Source organism: Myotis davidii, unplaced genomic scaffold (assembly GCF_000327345.1).
Source record: "Myotis davidii unplaced genomic scaffold, ASM32734v1 scaffold473, whole genome shotgun sequence".
NCBI lineage: Eukaryota > Metazoa > Chordata > Mammalia > Chiroptera > Vespertilionidae > Myotis > Myotis davidii.
The window spans coordinates 23,365-42,034 of record NW_006284843.1 but is presented as its reverse complement, the minus strand read 5'-3'; the positions used below and the strand labels follow the sequence as shown (position 1 = coordinate 42,034).

Below are 18,670 nucleotides of genomic sequence, written 5' to 3'. Positions count from 1 at the left end.
CTACAAGCTACGTTTTGTTTCAATAGCTGGTAATCTATAACCTTGCCTCCATGCTGTGACCTGCGGTTCACAGGAAATTCTTTTCATGAAATACTTAATGAAAATGCCCTTGGGTGGGCGCTGCTGAAAGCAGGTTTCTGTATTTGAAACTTGGTTGTGACTCCAGCTCTGAGATCCTGGCTGGCTGCAAGCAGGGTTCTGGGGTTTTGTTTAGCTTCTATATTTGTTACATAGTTGCTTAGAGTTGCAGCTCAGAGGCCTGCAGCAGCAGGTGGGGAACGTTGCCGTCCTCCGTCACTGAAGCAAGCAAGCCTCATATTAGTTTCAAGCTGCCTGGCTGCCGACCGCCATCTTGGCTGGCAGTTAATTTGCATATTGCCCTGATTAGCCAATGGGAAGGGTAGCGGTCGTACGCTAATTACCATGTTTCTCTTTTATTAGATAGGATAAAATATTGTACAAAAGAAGGAACTTTAATTATTTATGGAAATGTTGATGGCACAGTTCTACCAAAACTCATATACATTTCACTACTTCATTTATATATTGTCGCAGTGGAAAAAAAAATTTGTCTTTACTCTTTCAGTTTCCTTAAGCAAAAGTCTGTATAATTCCAGAGGGATATCACCAAGATGTTTTACAGATTGTGGTGGAACCTTGAACCTTGGTGGAACTCTGACTTGAACTTTGCCAATTTCATGCAGATGTAATGTGCATCTGATGTGCTCTTTGCTCAGGTCAAATCTATTGTCAAGATGCTTCAAAGATTCTAAGAAATTATTTGAAAACAATCTTAACAAAATGTGTATTGGGTCATGCCCACGGTCCATCCAAACTGTATTCTGTCTCTGACTGAGAAAGGTTATAGACTTTATGATATTACTCCAAAAGGGGTTGGATAATACCCCCAACTGACCCCAGCCCCATTACCCCAGCTTCCTTTAATAACCCAGACAAATTAATCATTGGTGTATTTATTCACAACTTTTTATTACTTATTTATACCTCAAATTGATTCATATGTGGGATCATTAAATTTATTAAATGTACTGCCTGGATGTAGAGGGGTGTTTTCTTTATTCCAAATATCTTATTCAAACAATTAAGAGAAGCATTTAGAAAAGCATTTCAGAGATCAAGAGGTTCCCTTAAAACATGAAGAAATACCAAAATTGGGTTACAAAAATATGATGCATTTAAATATTTACATTAAACCACTATTTAACCCAAATATATACAATATAATCTAATTCTGCAACTTTCAAAAGATTTATAAAAAATGCAACAGTGTATGGATTAAAGTGGTGTGGTATAGTCTTTCTCTCCTGTATCTCTGTGACTATAGATTTTACTTCCTTTGGAGAAGACCTCCAAAGGTTATCCTGAGGCTCTTTGTGAATATGAGGCTCAAGCCAAGAGGCCCTCCTGGCCTCCTGGATAAACTCTGACATCTCGTTTCTAATAATCTGAGATTTGGTGACAGAGACTCTGTTATCCTGATGTTTCCTTTATATTTGATTCAGATTTCCCATAAATGGTAATAATTAAACTACTCAGGCTAAGTTCAAGAACAGGGAGAGTGGGAGATACCAGGATGCAAACGAAAGATTTACTTCATGGATCGGCTGTTTTCCTGGAAGTAAACTGTTGGGTAAACTCCAGGATACCAGGCAAGCTTAAAAAGCAGCAAAGCAGCAAAAGCGGGGCACAATGTGAGGCAATGTAGGTAGTTTGTGTTGCAGCTAAACTATTACAGGTATATCTATATGTCTATATCTGTATCTCCCCATATCTTCATTATTCAGAAAGTTTACTTTTAAAAAGGCTACTGAACCGGCCTTACCCTACCTTTAATGTCATTCACTGGTCCACAAGGGACCATAGCTTAGAACATGCTGGCTGATTTCTTGAGGCTTCGTAGACAAAATATCTGGAACTCTGACTTGAGCTTTGCCAATTTCACGCAGATGTAATGTGCATCTGATGTGCTCTTTGTACTGACCATTTAAGTCCTAGCCAGTAGCCACGTCCTTAGAGTGGGAAGATTTTTCTCCAGCCACTTAATATTTTTGGATATGGTTTCCAGAACAGTTTGAAAAATATCCAGATGTAATCCTTGAGCTTTAAGAGAGTCAAAGAACAGTTTCACCTGAAAAAATAAGCAAGAAAAGAATTACATGGTTAAAAAACACTTTCTCTTCCAAAGGGTTTCAAACAGCTTGCGAATCATACAGACACAGGCGCAAGCATTCCTTCGCCAATCTCTAAAAGGTTCTTTTCTTCTTCTCTTCTTCTTTCTTTTTCTTTTCTTTTTTTTTTTGTTGCATAGTTAGTACTTCACTTTATCTTCAAACAATAAATAAAGACAGGAATGATAAACCTTCATCTTACAAGGGAGCACACTGTGAGTAAAAAGCTGTGATTAAGCCAAGTCATTGAGTTTGTAGTGAGCTGGATTAAGTTCTAGAATTCTGAGTTTGCTTAATGTGTAAAAAAAATTCAGGATTTATTGTGGAAAGAAAATGTAAAACACCAGAATGCTTTTTAAAAAAAAGACAAGTAGAATGACCAACAATAGGAGTTGTTAAAAACCTTTAAGAACTCTTTCAAACTTCAATATAATCATTCATGATGATATAATAATGAACAAAATAACACAAAAGGACTCATCTCTCAAGAGTAATTTTCATTTTGAATGCTATGCATTTTAAAAGGTTCTAGGTTCTAGTCCTTTGCCTTCCATTTACTTGCTACATGACATGGGAAAAATAAATTATTTTCTTTTAATAAAATGAGAACTTCAAATAAGATTGTACCTGTTTACTTTCAATTCCACCACTTGAACATTTATTTTTAAACTAGAGGCCTGGTGCACAGATTCGTGCACCAGTGGGGTCCCTTGGCCTGGCCTGTGGGGATCAGGCCAAAACTGGCTCTCTGACATCCCCCGAGGGGTCCTGGATTGCGAGAGGGTGCAGGTCAAGCTGAGGGACCCCACCGGTGCACGATCGGGGCCGGGGAGGGATGCCGGGCAGCCTGGCGGGGGGGAGGGCTCCAGAGCGTGTCCGGCCTGTCTTGGTAGCAATAGTCACAAACCTCTTGTAACTCATCCTTGGAAGAAAAGTGAGATGTTGTGCCAGAGATGATTATTCTCACATCAAATGAGCCCAAGCCAAATCTGAAAATAAAAGGGAATTTAAGTAATAGAAATATTGGCCTTATGTTTATTATATCATAAACTTTTTAAATGTATAACATTAATAGCTATATGATAAGCTTGTATACTTACAATAGGCAGTATTAATTACCATAAGAATAACTGATATCCACCCAGTAAAATCCCCAAGGTATGAAATTTATCAAATTTGACCATAAAATTAAAACATAGATAAAGCTGTCTTGGACAGCGTAGCTCAGTTGGTTGGAGTGCCATCTGCATACCGAAAGGTCTCGGGTTCAATTGCTGGTTGGGGTATATACCCAGGTTGCCGATTCCCCATCACATCAATGTTTCTCTGTCTCTCTCCCTCCCTCACCCTTTCTCTCTCTCAAAAATCAATAAAAATTTGTTTTAATGTAGATAAAGCTATTTTAGGAAATATGACTATCATATTCAGCAATGTTTATATTTAAATTTATGTTTAAAGCAGCATTCTCTACATTTTTTTGGGGGGGCTATGCACCCATCAGTAAAGGTTCTTGGACCAATAACTTCCCAAATTACATTTTATATATGAGTTAGAGGCACCAAAGGCCAAAAAACTAAAATTTAAATGGCATAATAAATAATATATGTGGTAATTTTCTTCTTGCACTCCAATGTATTATCTTACTTCCTTCCCCAGCCCATTTTGGATACCACTGTGCTTAAACATGGTATTTATTAGGGCAATGTTACTTGGTTGAGCTCTCATTTGCAGCCACAGACTGCATCCTTCAGCTGGTGTCATACAGAGAATTCATACCACAGGTCGAAGGGATTCATGCTGGAAAGCAGAGCCCAGATACATCTAAGAAATGGTTCCAAGTCTAGGCTCTGCACATGGCCAGGCAGGAGGATAATTTCCAGTTACAAAGGAAATCTACAGCTTTGCAGAACAAGTCTGATCATTTCAGGAGGGAACTGACAGTCATGCAGACAATCCAACCAATGGTTCCAGTAGTGTTTTTACGGAAATACTTTTTTCCCCCCAGCATTTTCTAACTGTTTGGTTTCAGGTGGATGTCAACCCCTCCCTTGAAGGTCTGGGAGAAGGGTGTAAAAAGGGCTTTTTGCTTACGCATAGCTGTGAGGACTCTGAGTCTTTTATGGCTAAGAAATGACAGATAAGAGGAACTGGGGGTAACTGACATCAGAGACGCTAACTGACACTGTTTATCTTAAAACAGAAAATTCCACAGCTCTTTCACACAGAGTATTCTCCACACAGTATTTCATAAGTGACATTTTGGATGTGGATGAGGAAATGGCTGAGCACCTTAGCAGGGGGATTGTTGTGAGAGAAAGCAATGCCATTCTGTACATTCCAATGAAATGTAATTATTACTGTGTGTCCCTCTACCCCCCCCCCACTACCCCTGGGAATATGTCAGGCCCAGGAGCATACTGGAGTGAGCTCTGGTTCTCCCAAAAATTGAAGCCCCAGAATAGACACAGAACCAATCCAAAACACTTCTAATCAGATTTCTTTCAGCCACTCTACATTCCCTGCTGTGCCGCCTTTACAGGTGAACTGAGGGTGGGGATTAGCTCTCATCAAAATTCCCCCAGAACAAAAAGCAAGCCAAATATGTTTGATGCACAATATACAGATTCACTGAAGTCCTCTGGGCTGGTGCTACAGCCAGGAGTTGGGGGGGATGAGGCTGATGACTGGATTTAACTCAACTAGTATTTGCTCCCAGCAATTCTTTGCCTGGGATGAATAAGAGAAATCTGTTTCCCATTCCCTTCTGCTCATTCCTCTCTCTTACACCTGGACAGAGTAATTTGTGCTAGTTAGTTTTAAACCCAATAGACTTCACTGAACCATTTGTGTGAAATGGAATCATTTATACGCTTTGGGGACCCTCGATTACAATTGGTGTTAGGCAACTGAGACAGCTGGGTGAAAGAACACACAATGGAGATAAGCCAATACCAACTTTTTAAGGATATGGGTCCAATTTTCTCTTACAAAATCCCAGGCTAATTTCTGTCCCTTTGGATTTCTAGCAATTGCATGAAGAAGAGATGCCAAGTCTTGTGTCTTGATAATCTTTCCTTCCATTCCTAGTTCAATTAATCTGAAGAAATAAAAACCACATGAATTTTCATGGCATGTGTTATGTAATGATAATTAACTCACACTACCAATATATTAAACGAATAGGAGAGAAAGAAGCATGATAAAAAATAATTGACCAAAAAAATAATAAATTCTCTACTGGCTAACATTTTTAATGTTCTAGTTAAACTTACTTTTTTCTAGCAGCAATTTTATTCACTTATTATTTCAAATAACTTTGATAAGATTGAAGTATCTCATATACAGGAATGTAGTTTTGTAATAATTTTCCTCCAAGGTTCTGTAAGTAAAACTATATCAATCACATGTTTAATAACTACATTTTGCTATCTACATTTTGACAATATGTTTTTTTAAGTCAAAGCAATTCAAATCCTGACTTAATTAACATATGCCTTTGAAATTGGTGGCTAAAATTTTAGTGACTTCACTAAATTTGTATCAGTTTACTTTTAACAACTTAGTTAAAGTAATGCACTTACTTCATTAACTTTTCCTGGTGTTTGCTGGTTGACAATGCATACAGAATTTTGTTTTTTTCAGCACCTGACATTGACAGTTCATATTGCTCCAAAAGGTAATTCCATCCTGGTGTTGTCTGAGCACCCACGGAATACACAATCTTTAAAACATCTGTTGGGATACTGCGATATTAAGCACAAAGGTAAAGAAAAAAGCTTTATGAAAGAAAAATTATTTTTTCTTATTATGATTTAAAATTGCTAAAACAGAATCACCCCTGACTTATTCCCAGTAACTAAAATACTAAACCTTTTTTTCTGCCAAACTTTTATAAAATTATTTTATGTGATTTTACTTTGCAGATTATTTGTGTGTTTTCCCACTGATAATAAAATGTTAGCAGGAAAAATAATCATAAAATTTTAACCTGCACAGAGGAATGAATAAATTAAAGAGGTGATTTCTTTTCTTTTTTTTTTTATATTTTATTGATTTTTTACAGAGAGGAAGGGAGAGGGATAGAGAGTTAGAAACATCGATGAGAGAGAAACATCGACCAGCTGTCTCCTGCATACCCCCTACTGGGGATGTGCCCGCAACCAAGGTACATGCCCTTGACTGGAATCGAACCTGGGACCCTTCAGTCCGCAGGCTGACGCTCTATCCACTGAGCCAAACCAGTCAGGGCAAGAGGTGATTTCTGAAATATAAGAGCACTGGTTTATACTGAATTCTGTCATTAAATAACCTGTATTGGTGCTATATAACTTTTATAAAAATCATTATTTGCTGCTTTGAAGTCACATTAAGAGTGTATTCTAATAGGCCTATCTTGGGGTCATTTTACAATTCTGTAAAAGTGATCAGATGCAATAATATTATTTTCTATTCACCTAAAGAAGACACTACACTTTTGCGGTTTTATTATCCTATGGGATATTAACTAGTTTTAACTTTAATTCATTCTATGATTTTTAATTCCAAAAATAGTTAGATCAATAATATCTGATATTCACAGTGATGGCTTGGAAAAACCACAACACAGAGATGTTGGGATGAGGCTGGGAATTTGCATTTATCACACAGCAACCATATAGTAGGGATTGGGCTAGTCTTTGTACACTTTATATAACTGTCAAAGCTACCCATTGAGATGGTTATCCTAATTTTTAAAAAGTGGAAATAAGCTTAGAAAGGTTAAATAGCTTGCTCAAAGGTGACCTAACTAGCTATTTTGGAGATAGGTTTAAACATGTGATTCTAATGCTTGTGGAATTTCCACTAGACATACTTAAATATCCCAAGTGCCATTTGAATCATAAAACAAAGATTAAGTAATTAAATTCTAATCCACATTGCTATGATTTTAGTGTGCTTGTCTGTATAATTTTATGAAAATTGGTAATGAGTACATTTTAAGTTCCTTGTAAATGGGACGCATAGTAGTTGTGTCCACTACTCTATCCTTAACACCTACAGCAGTGCCTGGCACATAGGTGAAATGCAAAGTATTACATTTTTAATTCATGAATGAATGAATAAATAAATTAATTAATCTATGTAAGGAATTCTTCCTTAGGATTAATATTAATGGTCTTAAAGTTTAGCAAAACAACAACAAAAACAAACCCTACAAAATTTAATTATGTGTTCTTGATTCTAAGCATAAATGAGCTTTACCCAGAATATTTTCACAGGCATAGCATCCTACTCAACATGTGGAGCCCTCATATCTATTGTACCTGGGTTAGTGTGAGTGAGGTCATCCCTCTTATGCCTAGCATAAACACAATAGTATTCTATTATGTTATGGGGCAGCAGGATGCTTACATTTTAGCCTTACTCATAACAACCAATCAAAAAGAAGAGAAAAATAGAGCTAAAGATTTTAGGATTAAATCATAAAGAGCAGAAAAGTCTCAAAAGAAGAAAACTGGAATTGCTTTTTTTTTTTTTTTTTAAGGAATAATTTGCCCAGCCGGCTTGGCTCAGTGGTTGTGTGTTGACCTATGAACCAGGAGGTCAGGGTTTGTCCTGGTCAGGGCATATGCCCAGGTTTCAGCCTCCATCCCCAGTGTGATCAAAGACTTTTACATTAGTGGAAGGGACAACCTGGCTTGGCTGGCATGGCTCAGTGGTTGAGCATTGACCTATGAACCAGGAGATTATGGTTCGATTCCCAGTCAGGGCAATGCCTGGGTTGTGAGCTCCATCCCCAGTGGCGGGGGGTGAGGGGCTTGATTCTCTCTCGTTATTAATGTGTGTCTCTCTCTCTTTCTCCCTCTCCTTTCTTCTCTGAAATCAATAACAAAATATATTTTTTAAGTGGAAGAAACAAAGAATAGGACAGATCTACTTTAATTTCCCACTGGATTCCATCCACTGAGAGAAGAGGTCAGTTGCCTTCTGAACGCAAGGAGCATGGTTCAGGTCACAGGCCAGCTTCAACAGGGTGGAGCGGAGCATACTGTCCCAGACGGAGCCCTCGTCGCTCCAGCTTTGCGTGTCAATCACTGGCTTGAAATACCGGAGAAGGTAATGCTGCAGAAAGCACAGGATGGTTTACAGAGAGGCTAAATTTAGTTCTTAACACAGCTCTGACCCATCTAAAGGCTCAACGCTAAACTATCTGCATGAACCTTTCCCAAAACACAGAACTACTTATATTTCTCTTCTCTTTTTTCCTGGCTCCAACTCACTATGTTTAAAAAACAAACTTTGCTTCTCCATTAAAAATATGATTTAATTTCCTCTTTGAGAGGGAACTATCAGTTGATATGAGATAAAAATCACCTTAGGAGGGATGTTTTGCTCATGATCCTGGTACGACTCTTAGAATGGTGATGACAAGAAAGAAGGGGCATCCACCCATCAGGCACTGTGGTGTTAATCGTGCGATCAGCCAGTGTCTTCTCAAAAATTTAACCCCAAGAGTCCACACAAAACAGACCAAGTCTCACTGATCCTCAAGACACTGTGTATTTACTTAATGAATTTTCCGAACATAATACAAACCTTGAGGTTTTCAGTGACATCTGAGATGTTCCTTCTGTCCATCGTGTGGTAAAACAATTCTAAGTATCCCAGACCTTTGAGGAGTGCAACGCTGCTTGTTTCATGTTGGAGATAGCGGGTCAGGTCGAGAGCTTTATCTAGGGTCAACCTTCCTGCACTGAGAAATAAAACAAATGTTGGTGGTTTGTGTATATCTTTCAGTTCTTAATATTAACCATGATATAGAGAGCCATAACAGAAGTTCATTATAGCCGGTCCATTTGGTTTAAATCCTAGCAGGCCACTCACTAGCTGTGTGATCTTGGAAAAATTACCTAACCTCTCTGGGATTCAATTGCCTTCCTTATACAATGGGGGGAACAACAGTATCTTCTTTTATTGTTGTAAGGATTAAATAAGTTAATATACGGAAAGCACTTAGAATAATGCTTAGCATATAGTAGGAGCATTATAAATGGAATAAATACTAGCTAACATTAATATTTAGTACCAAATAACATCAAAGTGTTCATATGTCATGTCATTCTCTCATTGTTTAATTTGTGGCTTTAACTTGTTCCTCCAAGTGAATTTGGAACTTTGAGGACAGGTGTCAGGACTTTTCTTTTTTTGATGTTCTTCCTAGAGCCTAACAGAGAAGCAGTAATTATTATTGCAAAGCAAGTATTTCCAGCTTATATTATAATCTATTTAGATTCTAAAGTTATATAACTTCTCTACGTTTTCTTTTAATGATAAAAAAACAACAACAGCAAAACTATTATTCTGAATACCAAAGTGGTAGGGTCTCTCCCATGAGGAAATACATCACTGCAATGGCACTTCTGTGAAGTGGTTCTCACCTGTGTTTCTGGGAGGAATTGTGTGCCCACGGGGTCTATACCCCATTCTTGCCAGCATCAGACTCCCAGACTTAGCAAAACAGTTTGAGATGGTAAAAAAGATTTTGGAACAAAGGAAGGCTGTTGAATTTTTCATTAACATAATGCCCTACATCCTTTGGGTTTTAAGATTTTTAAATTCTGATCTAAAAAGAGGGAACTGAAACTAGAAAGAAATGAAATTAAAGAGAACCAACTTCTGTTGTGACTTCACTCTTCTGACATGCTGCTTTAAATAAACTAATGGAAAGTTTCCCCAAATTTTTGTCTGAAAACAGAGGGCTGGACTATATAGTCTACTGTATTTTATAAAACACAAATGCACATAATGTCATTATTCTTTTTAACATGTATAAGCATCATCATATAGAGTGCAGTTCATACCCTTGAGCATCAGCAATAGAAAGAAACTGGCTGTTATTTTCTATGATCACAGTTTTATAAAGAATGTTTAACACATAAAAAATTACTTTATATTAATCCTGTTTTTCTTTTTGGCCAAGACTACTTTATTTTTCACTAAGACAAATACCATTATTAGAAAACTTTTTATATGCCTACATTAAAAAAACCTTAATATTCATTTAAGAGTTTCCTTTTCTTTTTATACAGTTATCTATCTATCTATCTATCTATCTATCTATCTATCTATCTATCTAAAAGCCTAAGTGACCGTTACAACCAAATGACTGGAATGACTGGAAGACCAGTCGACCAGTTGCTATGACGAACACTGACCACCAAGGGGCAGATGCTCAATGCAGGAGCTGCCCCCTAGTGGTCAGTGAACTCCCACAACCAACCTCCCGCAGCTGGCCAACCTCCCACTGAACCTCCCCTCAGCCGGCCAGCCCCCATTGGCCACTGGTGCTAAACCATTCATAGAGACCTGCTTCTGGGTCAGGTTTCGTACATAGCAGAGCAGCTCCCTCTCTGTGATCTATTGAAAGTCAGCCATTGACACAAGGGTTTGTCTCGCTCCCATCATCTCCCTTCTCCAGAGGCTGCCCGCCTGCCATAGGGGCAACAAGGCGATGAGGAAGGAAGGAGAGGGGGAGGTGGGGAACCATGCAATGGCAGGGTGATGTCAGCATCTGGTGTCTGTTCCTTCCACACTCTAGCCCAGCGTTTGTCACCTCCTCTCTGGACCCTGCCTGGGGCCTTCAGGCCGAGGCTGGGACAGGAAACTGGGGTGGGTGGCGGTGGATGTGGCCCCTTTCCCAGGGGTCTGAGGGCTGGCTCCCTCCTCGGAGCCACCGGCCAAGCTCTCACGGTTCCTCCACCCCACCCCCGAGCGCACAAATTCATGCACCGGGCCTCTAGTTGTTTAATAAAAATCCGGCTCCTCACCATCTGCACAAAATGTTATCTGAATGTTTGTTTACCTTAAAGATTAAACACATGTATAAGCATACACTTCAACCCAACAGGAAAAATCTGTGTCTACTTAATTGTATATAGCTTCAGCTAAATGGTATCTTTGTGGAAATACAACCATATTCCTATGGAAGCAATTTGGGGCAATTTTTTTTTAAGGTGTGGGGCTAAGAGAAACAAATAGTTTTTCTGTAAGGAAATTAAAATTGTCATTTTAATTCCACTCAACTCAGATGAGATCAAAGTCTTAAATTATGTTTATAAAGTATGAAAATCCAATTAAAATACATATCTATTCATGGGTCAAATTTTGTCTCCAAACTAAAAGTGATAACTGATTACTTCCTTTAACTCTTAAATAGATATTTTATAGAATAGGGAAGGAGGAGAGATATATCACCAAGGGAGTCTAGCAAGTAACAATGTTTAGACTTACTATGAGAGTTTTAAATTGCCTCCTTATACAATTAATTTTATTATTATAAAAGTAATGTAAATATTTACAAAATAATTGGAAATTAGTGAAGAGGGGGGAAATACTTAAAATTTCACTACCCTACACATTTACTAACAGCACTGGAATATATCCTTCTGGGTGTTTTTTTGTTTGTTTGTTTGTTTTTTCTCTCTCTCCACATTTAGCTTATTTTTTTCCTATGTAGTTAAAAGCATAACAATACACAAACACATATTTTAAATGCACTTTTTCAACTTCACATTATTTGAAATGCATTTTTCTATGCTGTCACCTCCTCTTCCTATTCCACACATGATCTTTTAAACAATGTATATTAGATAACACTAATAATGATAACAGCTGACATTTTTTGGGCAGGTACTGTGCTTGGTGTTTTATCTGCCTTATTGTATGCAATCTTCAAAATACCTGTGCAATAGATATTATTACTTAAATCTGGAGTCTTAAAGACTAGAAAATTTAGGCTTAACACAATTAAATAACTTGCTCATGTTAAACAATAAGTGAGAAGGTAGTACGTGAATTCGTCTGTTTTAAACCAAAATTTGTACTCTTAAATTAACTTCATTAACCTGTTCATTTAGTGAAGAAAAGATCATTGCTTCTCCATTGATGCATCAGTAACTATAGTGTTCTTTCTGCTAAATTTAGGCTACCCAAACACCTATAGGTTAGAAACAGCAAAAGAACTTAGCTACTAATGGAAAGATCGGCCTTCATTTGCTGAATTGTCAATATTCTTCATCCTTTCTAGTCTTAAATTTTTAATCTATTTTTATGCAATCTGTGAGTCTCTCCTTTGAGCAGACAAACCTTCAACTAACAAGAAATAGCCTACTAGTCTGTTATGCATCTACTCAAATGAAGGATGGTGCTTTCTTGTAATCCTAGCCTTCGGTGTGCTATGATGCTGTGATGTTCCTGAGGCCCATGGGGCTGAGGATTGAGCACTCAGTCCTCTCTCTTTTCTAACTCAGGAGGTCAGTTGTATGGAGGAGAAGCTTTGTCTGAGAAATGTCCTGCTGGTTGTTTTTACTCAAGTTGACCTAAATAAACATCTTAAAGGAAATAATATGTCACAAAGTAAAATGAGTAATTCTCAGAATAGGAAAAGTTACAATGCACAACACTTCACCTGATCCCTACATTTGTTTCCCATTGGCCATCTTATGATCTGATTTTTTCTACATATTATTCCTGGAGGATAAATGGGAAAGGAAAGGAAATACTTTGTCATTCCAGGAAAGTCTAAAGAGAAAAAAAACATAAGAAGCCAATTCTTCCTTTATTTCCCTTTCAATTGATTTCTCTAATTGGGCAAAGTAATGAATGGATTATTGTACTAAACTAAAATCTCATTTACAATTGTAAAGATTAAGACTATATTTATACTTTTTGTCCAGCAGATTACATAGGTATTAGGTGAAACAGCAAGCTACTGGCATAAACGAATTTTAAATCTGGGGTTAAAAGCGTAAGTGCCTAGAGGTTTCACCTAAGTGAATGAATCAAGTCATTCATGTGTACTGTCTGGGACTTGGCCATATGGAAGAGTGCAGGCCTGGCCTACAGGGATCTTCCTACTGCACCCTCCTCTATGGCTGCCCTGTGAGAATGATGGTCCAAAGATGGCAAATCTTCTCATTGTTAAAGAGATTCCAGAAGTCAGGATTTTTATATCAAATTCTTCACATTTTAAAATAGTGGATTAAACATCTAAGCATGTGTGTGCCAAAATACCTTATCAGTGGGTAGGCTTTGGCCTAATGGCCAGTATTTGGCTTCTGTTCAGGTCCATATCATATGAATGATAAAACACTGAATGTTTGACTTTGAAATCAGCATATCTGGTTATGAATCAGTTATTTCCTGTGAAATCAGATAACATCTTACATTACCTTACTAGCTGAAATGCATCGTGGATCAGGCTTGTTCTGTCCTTAGGTCTGAGGAGTGTGTGGTTCTGATTCAGCTGTTGAATGAGCTGGTCCCATCCCTGCCCCTCATAGTGAACAATATAGTAGCCATTTGAGTTCACATTGAATTTCACCCAGCTGGTATCTTCAGGTAAATCCAGAATATCTGAGAGGAGGAAATTGGCATAGGCATTTCATTATCAGCATACATGCCAGGAACATCTCCAAAACAAAAAAATGAGTTTCTACGCTATTATTAATAAATCAATAAGAAGACAAAGTTTTGGAAGAGTTACGATGATACTGATTTTCATAGTCTACTGGATGGTTTCTGCTGGAAATAATGGTCTTATCAAATGAATAAATAAATTAATTCATATGAAAAAGACTGCTAACTTTGTTCTCAAAAACAGTCTATGCAGGTCTAAGAGGCATACAAGGGTCCAATGAACCAGATGATGAGCATGACTGGAATTTGGCTTGATTTATTGGTGGCGATGTCTCCAGGTTTAGTTACTAGCCATTGAAATATGTGTATGTAAATAGTGGATCCACTAGTTCAGTCCTTATTTGGAGTGAAATAAGGACTCCAGGTTGAATATGATGTTCTGATGGGTACTCTCTCAAATTTCAGTGAAGTGTTTAAGGAAAAATTGAAATATTAAGTGTTTTTAATATGACAGACATTATACTTGGTGATAAAATAGCATTATCATATTATCTTAATCACTGTGAGGGCTAGCCCTCATTTAAACTAAGATGAAAAAATTGAAGTTCAGGAAGTGTTAAACATTTTTCTTAAGGCCACACATCTAATAGATGACAGAATGATGGTATGAATCCACAGACAATAAATTCCTAAGTGTATGCTTTTTTCTACTATACATGTTTGCCTCATGGTTTCACAGCTGGATTAGTAAGTATTAAAAGACAAGACAGGATGCCATCATTTCTTGATATAAATAAAACTTATTTCTGAATGCTAAAAGCACAAGAGAACCACCCATTAAATGAAAATTTTACTTCCTAGCTAAAATGTCCTTTCTGTAACTAGTATATGGATAAATAAGAAATTTCTCAAACTTAAACTTTTATTAGTAGTATCTTTCCTCCAAATAGTTCAGAACGTATTTAATTTCAGAATTGAAACACATGTTTGGCTAATCATTTCATTACCTGTCTTTGATTTTAAAATGTGTCTGTGAATCACATTAGAGGAACTCGTGGTGTAGGTCAATGGGATGTGCCAAAGGTACCTATGTTAGAAATAAAGACCGTTACAAATTAAATAAATGACTATTTCAATTTTCACATTGTCAGATTCAGATAAACTGAAAAGGCACTTAACCACCCATCTTTTACATTATCAGGAACCTTATAAATTTTATTGGCTAAGACTAGCAGACCCTTGGGCATGCAATAATTCTTCCAAGGTGAAGAATTGAAGGTGTAGCAACATATACCTAGTTGAATTCTGTCACAATTACCTGTGCCATTTGCTGTATAAATCTCATACTACAATAAGTTCTGTTCATTGTTTTCTATAAAGAAGAAAAAGAAATCCAATCTTCCTTTCATATTTCCAGAAACTCAGACAGCCTGATACTAATGCAAATATAGGGAAAAGCCTTAAGAAGTCTAGATCTTATTCCAGTATGACCTTCCACTTACCCTTTTGCTCAACAAAGCTAACCACATCCAACCGCCCATCTGCTAAGTGACTGTAAGTGGCCAACAGTTTAGGAACTGCAGGTCAGCAAGTCCAGAGAGCAGAAAAGAGGCATGGATAGAAGCCTCAGTTACTTTCCAATGGTCCTACTATGTTAAATAACAGAAACTGGCTATTTTTTACCTCACTGACTTTTTAGAAACTTCCAGAATTTACTTCTTTTACCACATTAAGCCATATTAACCATAGTAATCCAGCACATGTAAAACTATGAGTTTGAAAACACTAACAGGTATAGAATGGAAAGGAGAAAGTCCTTAAAATATATAAAATTAAAGGAAACAGTATAGACAGACTCCATGTAGGAAAGGGTCAGAAAGGAATTATCTACCTGCTAACCCACAAAGAGTAAGATAATTAACAAAGCAATTGAAATATTTACACAAAAAAGGTAAAAATGGACACATAGATATTGCCAAGACTTAATGGAATGATTCCTGGATGAAATCTTAGCTCTGGAAGAAAGGGATATTTCCAGATAAACATATCTGGGGATAAAAAGAGGGAGATTAGCATTTCACAAGTTTGAATAGGCATGAACGAGAGAATAATAATTTTAAAACAGTAATCTGAAAGCCACGACAGGAAGAGGAAAAGTACAGGTCATTGTAGATCTTTGTAATTCTGGACCATCCACACTATTGAACTCTCTTGTGACATTTTGATAAGTTAGAATATTGTGAGTCCTGCTTTCCCAATGATGAATCAAACATAAAAATTTCCAGGCTGTGTTGCCAAGTTATAAATCGTCCAAGCTCTTAGAAGTTCAGACTTCAGAAGAACATACAGAAAAACAGAAAACTGTGTCTCAGAGAAGTAGCATAAACGTTGCTGTTGGGTTGGGAATAGGTAACTGATGAAACAAAAGGAGAAAACATTCGCTTTCTATGTGCTATTCTACCTGGTATATGCTAAAGCCCTTGAATTTGCTTCTGATTCTCAGAAAAATTCTAGAATTGTTATTAGACAGCTAAATCTTTAGAAAAAAAATAACGATCACCAGAGGCAGCACAGATTCACTTGGATTGTTTCATTTTAAACTAACCTAATTCCTCTTGTTAATAGGCTAATGGATCAGAGAACTTTGTTGTGTTTTCTCAGGATAGGCTGGTGAACAAGACTGTGTGGTTAATTGGATTTGCTTTGGTTATTACCAAGGACAGCATATATTTTAAGACATTACATTTATAGTCTATTAGTGAAAATAAAAAGGCAACAGGAGGTCTTAGCATTTAATTTATCACATGGGGAATATCTTTTCTCTTGTGATGATTTGTATAGCTGTAATAACACTTCCTAGGTATAGGCCAGTCACGCAACTTATTAAGGCCCAGAAATCTAGTGTTGAAAAGAGTCAGGAGATACTATAATGGAAATATAATCGACCACCTCTGCATCAGAACTGAGTTTCTAAAGGTGGCTGCAGAAGTACTTGGAACGCAACTGTGAACAACACCGTCTGGGCCACCTGCAGCTCTTTAAATGTGATCAAGGCTAGTTTAGGCCTTCATTCCTGTGCGAGACAGCATCCCGCGGCCTCCAGAGAAGCTGAAAGAAAATTAATGCCACAACAAGCAAACGGAGATGAGGTCCCTTAGACCGACAGGAGACAAGCAGCCACCTTTCCTGCAGGGCCCTCCAGCCAGGGTCCTCTTTGAACACCCCGCTCAGGAAGCGCTCCTGTCGCAGTTTGAGCGTACGTCCTTCTCGTTCAACCACCACGAGGGGGATTCCTTTCTGCAGAGTCCACGTAGCCATCATCTCTTTGACCTCCACATCTTCCCCCTGAAAGGTGAGCTGAAAGGACAAGTGACTGTGGTTAAGTCGACACCGAGGAGAGAAAACCAAGAGAGATGAGAAACTTAGGGCCCCTGGGATGCCAGAAACAAGGCTGGGGGAGGAGGGCGGACTGGGACTCAGGCTGCCTCTGGGAGGAGCAATGCCGGGACTGGACAGGGCTGCTCTCTGCAAGGTACTGGAGGGAGGGATGTGAGTGGGAGCTTGAGGTTAACACACACAGGGCAGGGAAAGCCAAGAGGAAGGGTTTAAGATGGAGCCTTCCTCCTGCTCCCTTTCAAAACAACCAGAAAGAAACACCTCTCCCTTTTGGTCATGGTGGAGCCCAGGCGGGTGGCCTAGGAGAGAAAGGGCTTCCTTTAAGGGAAGCTTTAAATGTTCCAACAGAACCATGTATCAACCAAAGTATATTAAATGGAAAAGAAAACCTCTAGCTTCTAGCATGGTTTTCTGAAAATTGGATGATCCAGAACCTTCCTTTAGAATCCATCATTTATGGATTATCATGACTCCGTTAAAAAAGAGTTTGCTTTTTTGTTGTTGTTTATGATGACTTTTTCTCTCTCTCTCTCTCCTAAAGTGCTCCAGTAACTTCCCAGGAGTAAACAAAAAGACAAGCCCTCAAGAAAGCCAAAAGCCATTTGCTCTATTTCCGAACCTAACATACCCTGTTTGGCAGTTTTCAGAGCCTAGAGGATGCCAGCGCCTCGGTAAGCACTCAGCGGCATTTAAAGCTGAGATATTCTTAGCTAGCCGTGGGCCTGTGGGAAAGCTGAATTATAACAACAAAACTGTGGCAGTAACAGCATCATCCCCCTAAATGGCCTGAACGTTCCTCCTTAAGTCTGCTTTGTTTCAAGGAAAATCCTGGAGGCTCTCTTCCTCTCCAGTTACTTAAAGGGACAGTTGGGCTATTCTACACACTCACTCCCGGCAGGTGACGGGCCAGCTCTCGTCTGCTCTGTAGATCTCTTTATACTTACTATGCTGTGTGTCCTCTTGGAATCAGAATAACAAACTCCACCAGATGTAAAATCACCTTCTAAACAACCCTATAGAACAAGAATAAAGAGCACTACCATTCGGGCACTGCCAGTTGACTGAATATGCATATTAGACATGAATGCAGACATTTACTAGCATAGCTATATGAAAATTAATTCATCTAGACCAGTGGTTCTCAACCTTGGCTGCACATTAGAATCACCTGGGAATCTTTTAAAAATCCTCATCCGATGAGGCCCAGAAATCAGGATTTTAAAAAGATTCCCTGGTGATTCTAATGTGCAGTCAGGTTGAGAACCACTGATCTGGACATTTGATAATGAACATAGCAACTCATGAAATGAATACAGTGGGGCCTTGACTTACAAGTGTCCCAACTAACGAGTTTTTTGAGATACCAGCTGTCTCTCGGCCGATTTTTTACATTGAGTTGACAGAGAATAATTTGAGTTAATGAGCTCCTTAACGAGCTCGGTCTTAGAACGAATTAAATTCGTAAGTCAAGACCCCACTGTAAAGAGCATCTTCGAAGTGACCATAGGAAATACACAAAGTTAGTTCAGTTGCTATATTCCTTATCATGTCCAGATGAATTAAATTTTCATCTATATACTTAAAATTTGCTAATGAAGTTCACCATGGTGAGATAACTGTTTTAGGGTTGAATCAATTTGTTGAATTTTTCTTTCATTTGTTTCCTTTCCCCTGGGAAGAGTCCTAGT

The 18,670-nt window shown here is 38.1% G+C and overlaps 1 protein-coding gene across 1 annotated transcript in view; it reads right to left on the bottom strand.

The window, feature by feature from the left end:
• Positions 1-1,079: 1,079 nt before the first annotated feature.
• ERAP2 (endoplasmic reticulum aminopeptidase 2) overlaps positions 1,080-18,670 on the bottom strand; it is a 37,866-nt gene continuing 20,275 nt past the window's right edge. The window contains 11 exon segments of the mRNA XM_006755120.2: positions 1,080-2,149; positions 3,097-3,178; positions 5,146-5,286; positions 5,771-5,932; positions 8,107-8,291; positions 8,766-8,922; positions 13,400-13,583; positions 14,594-14,673; positions 16,768-16,943; positions 17,927-18,043; positions 18,331-18,351. Coding sequence (XP_006755183.1) covers positions 2,006-2,149; positions 3,097-3,178; positions 5,146-5,286; positions 5,771-5,932; positions 8,107-8,291; positions 8,766-8,922; positions 13,400-13,583; positions 14,594-14,673; positions 16,768-16,943; positions 17,927-18,043; positions 18,331-18,351 — 1,449 coding nt within the window. The 3' untranslated portion in view covers positions 1,080-2,005.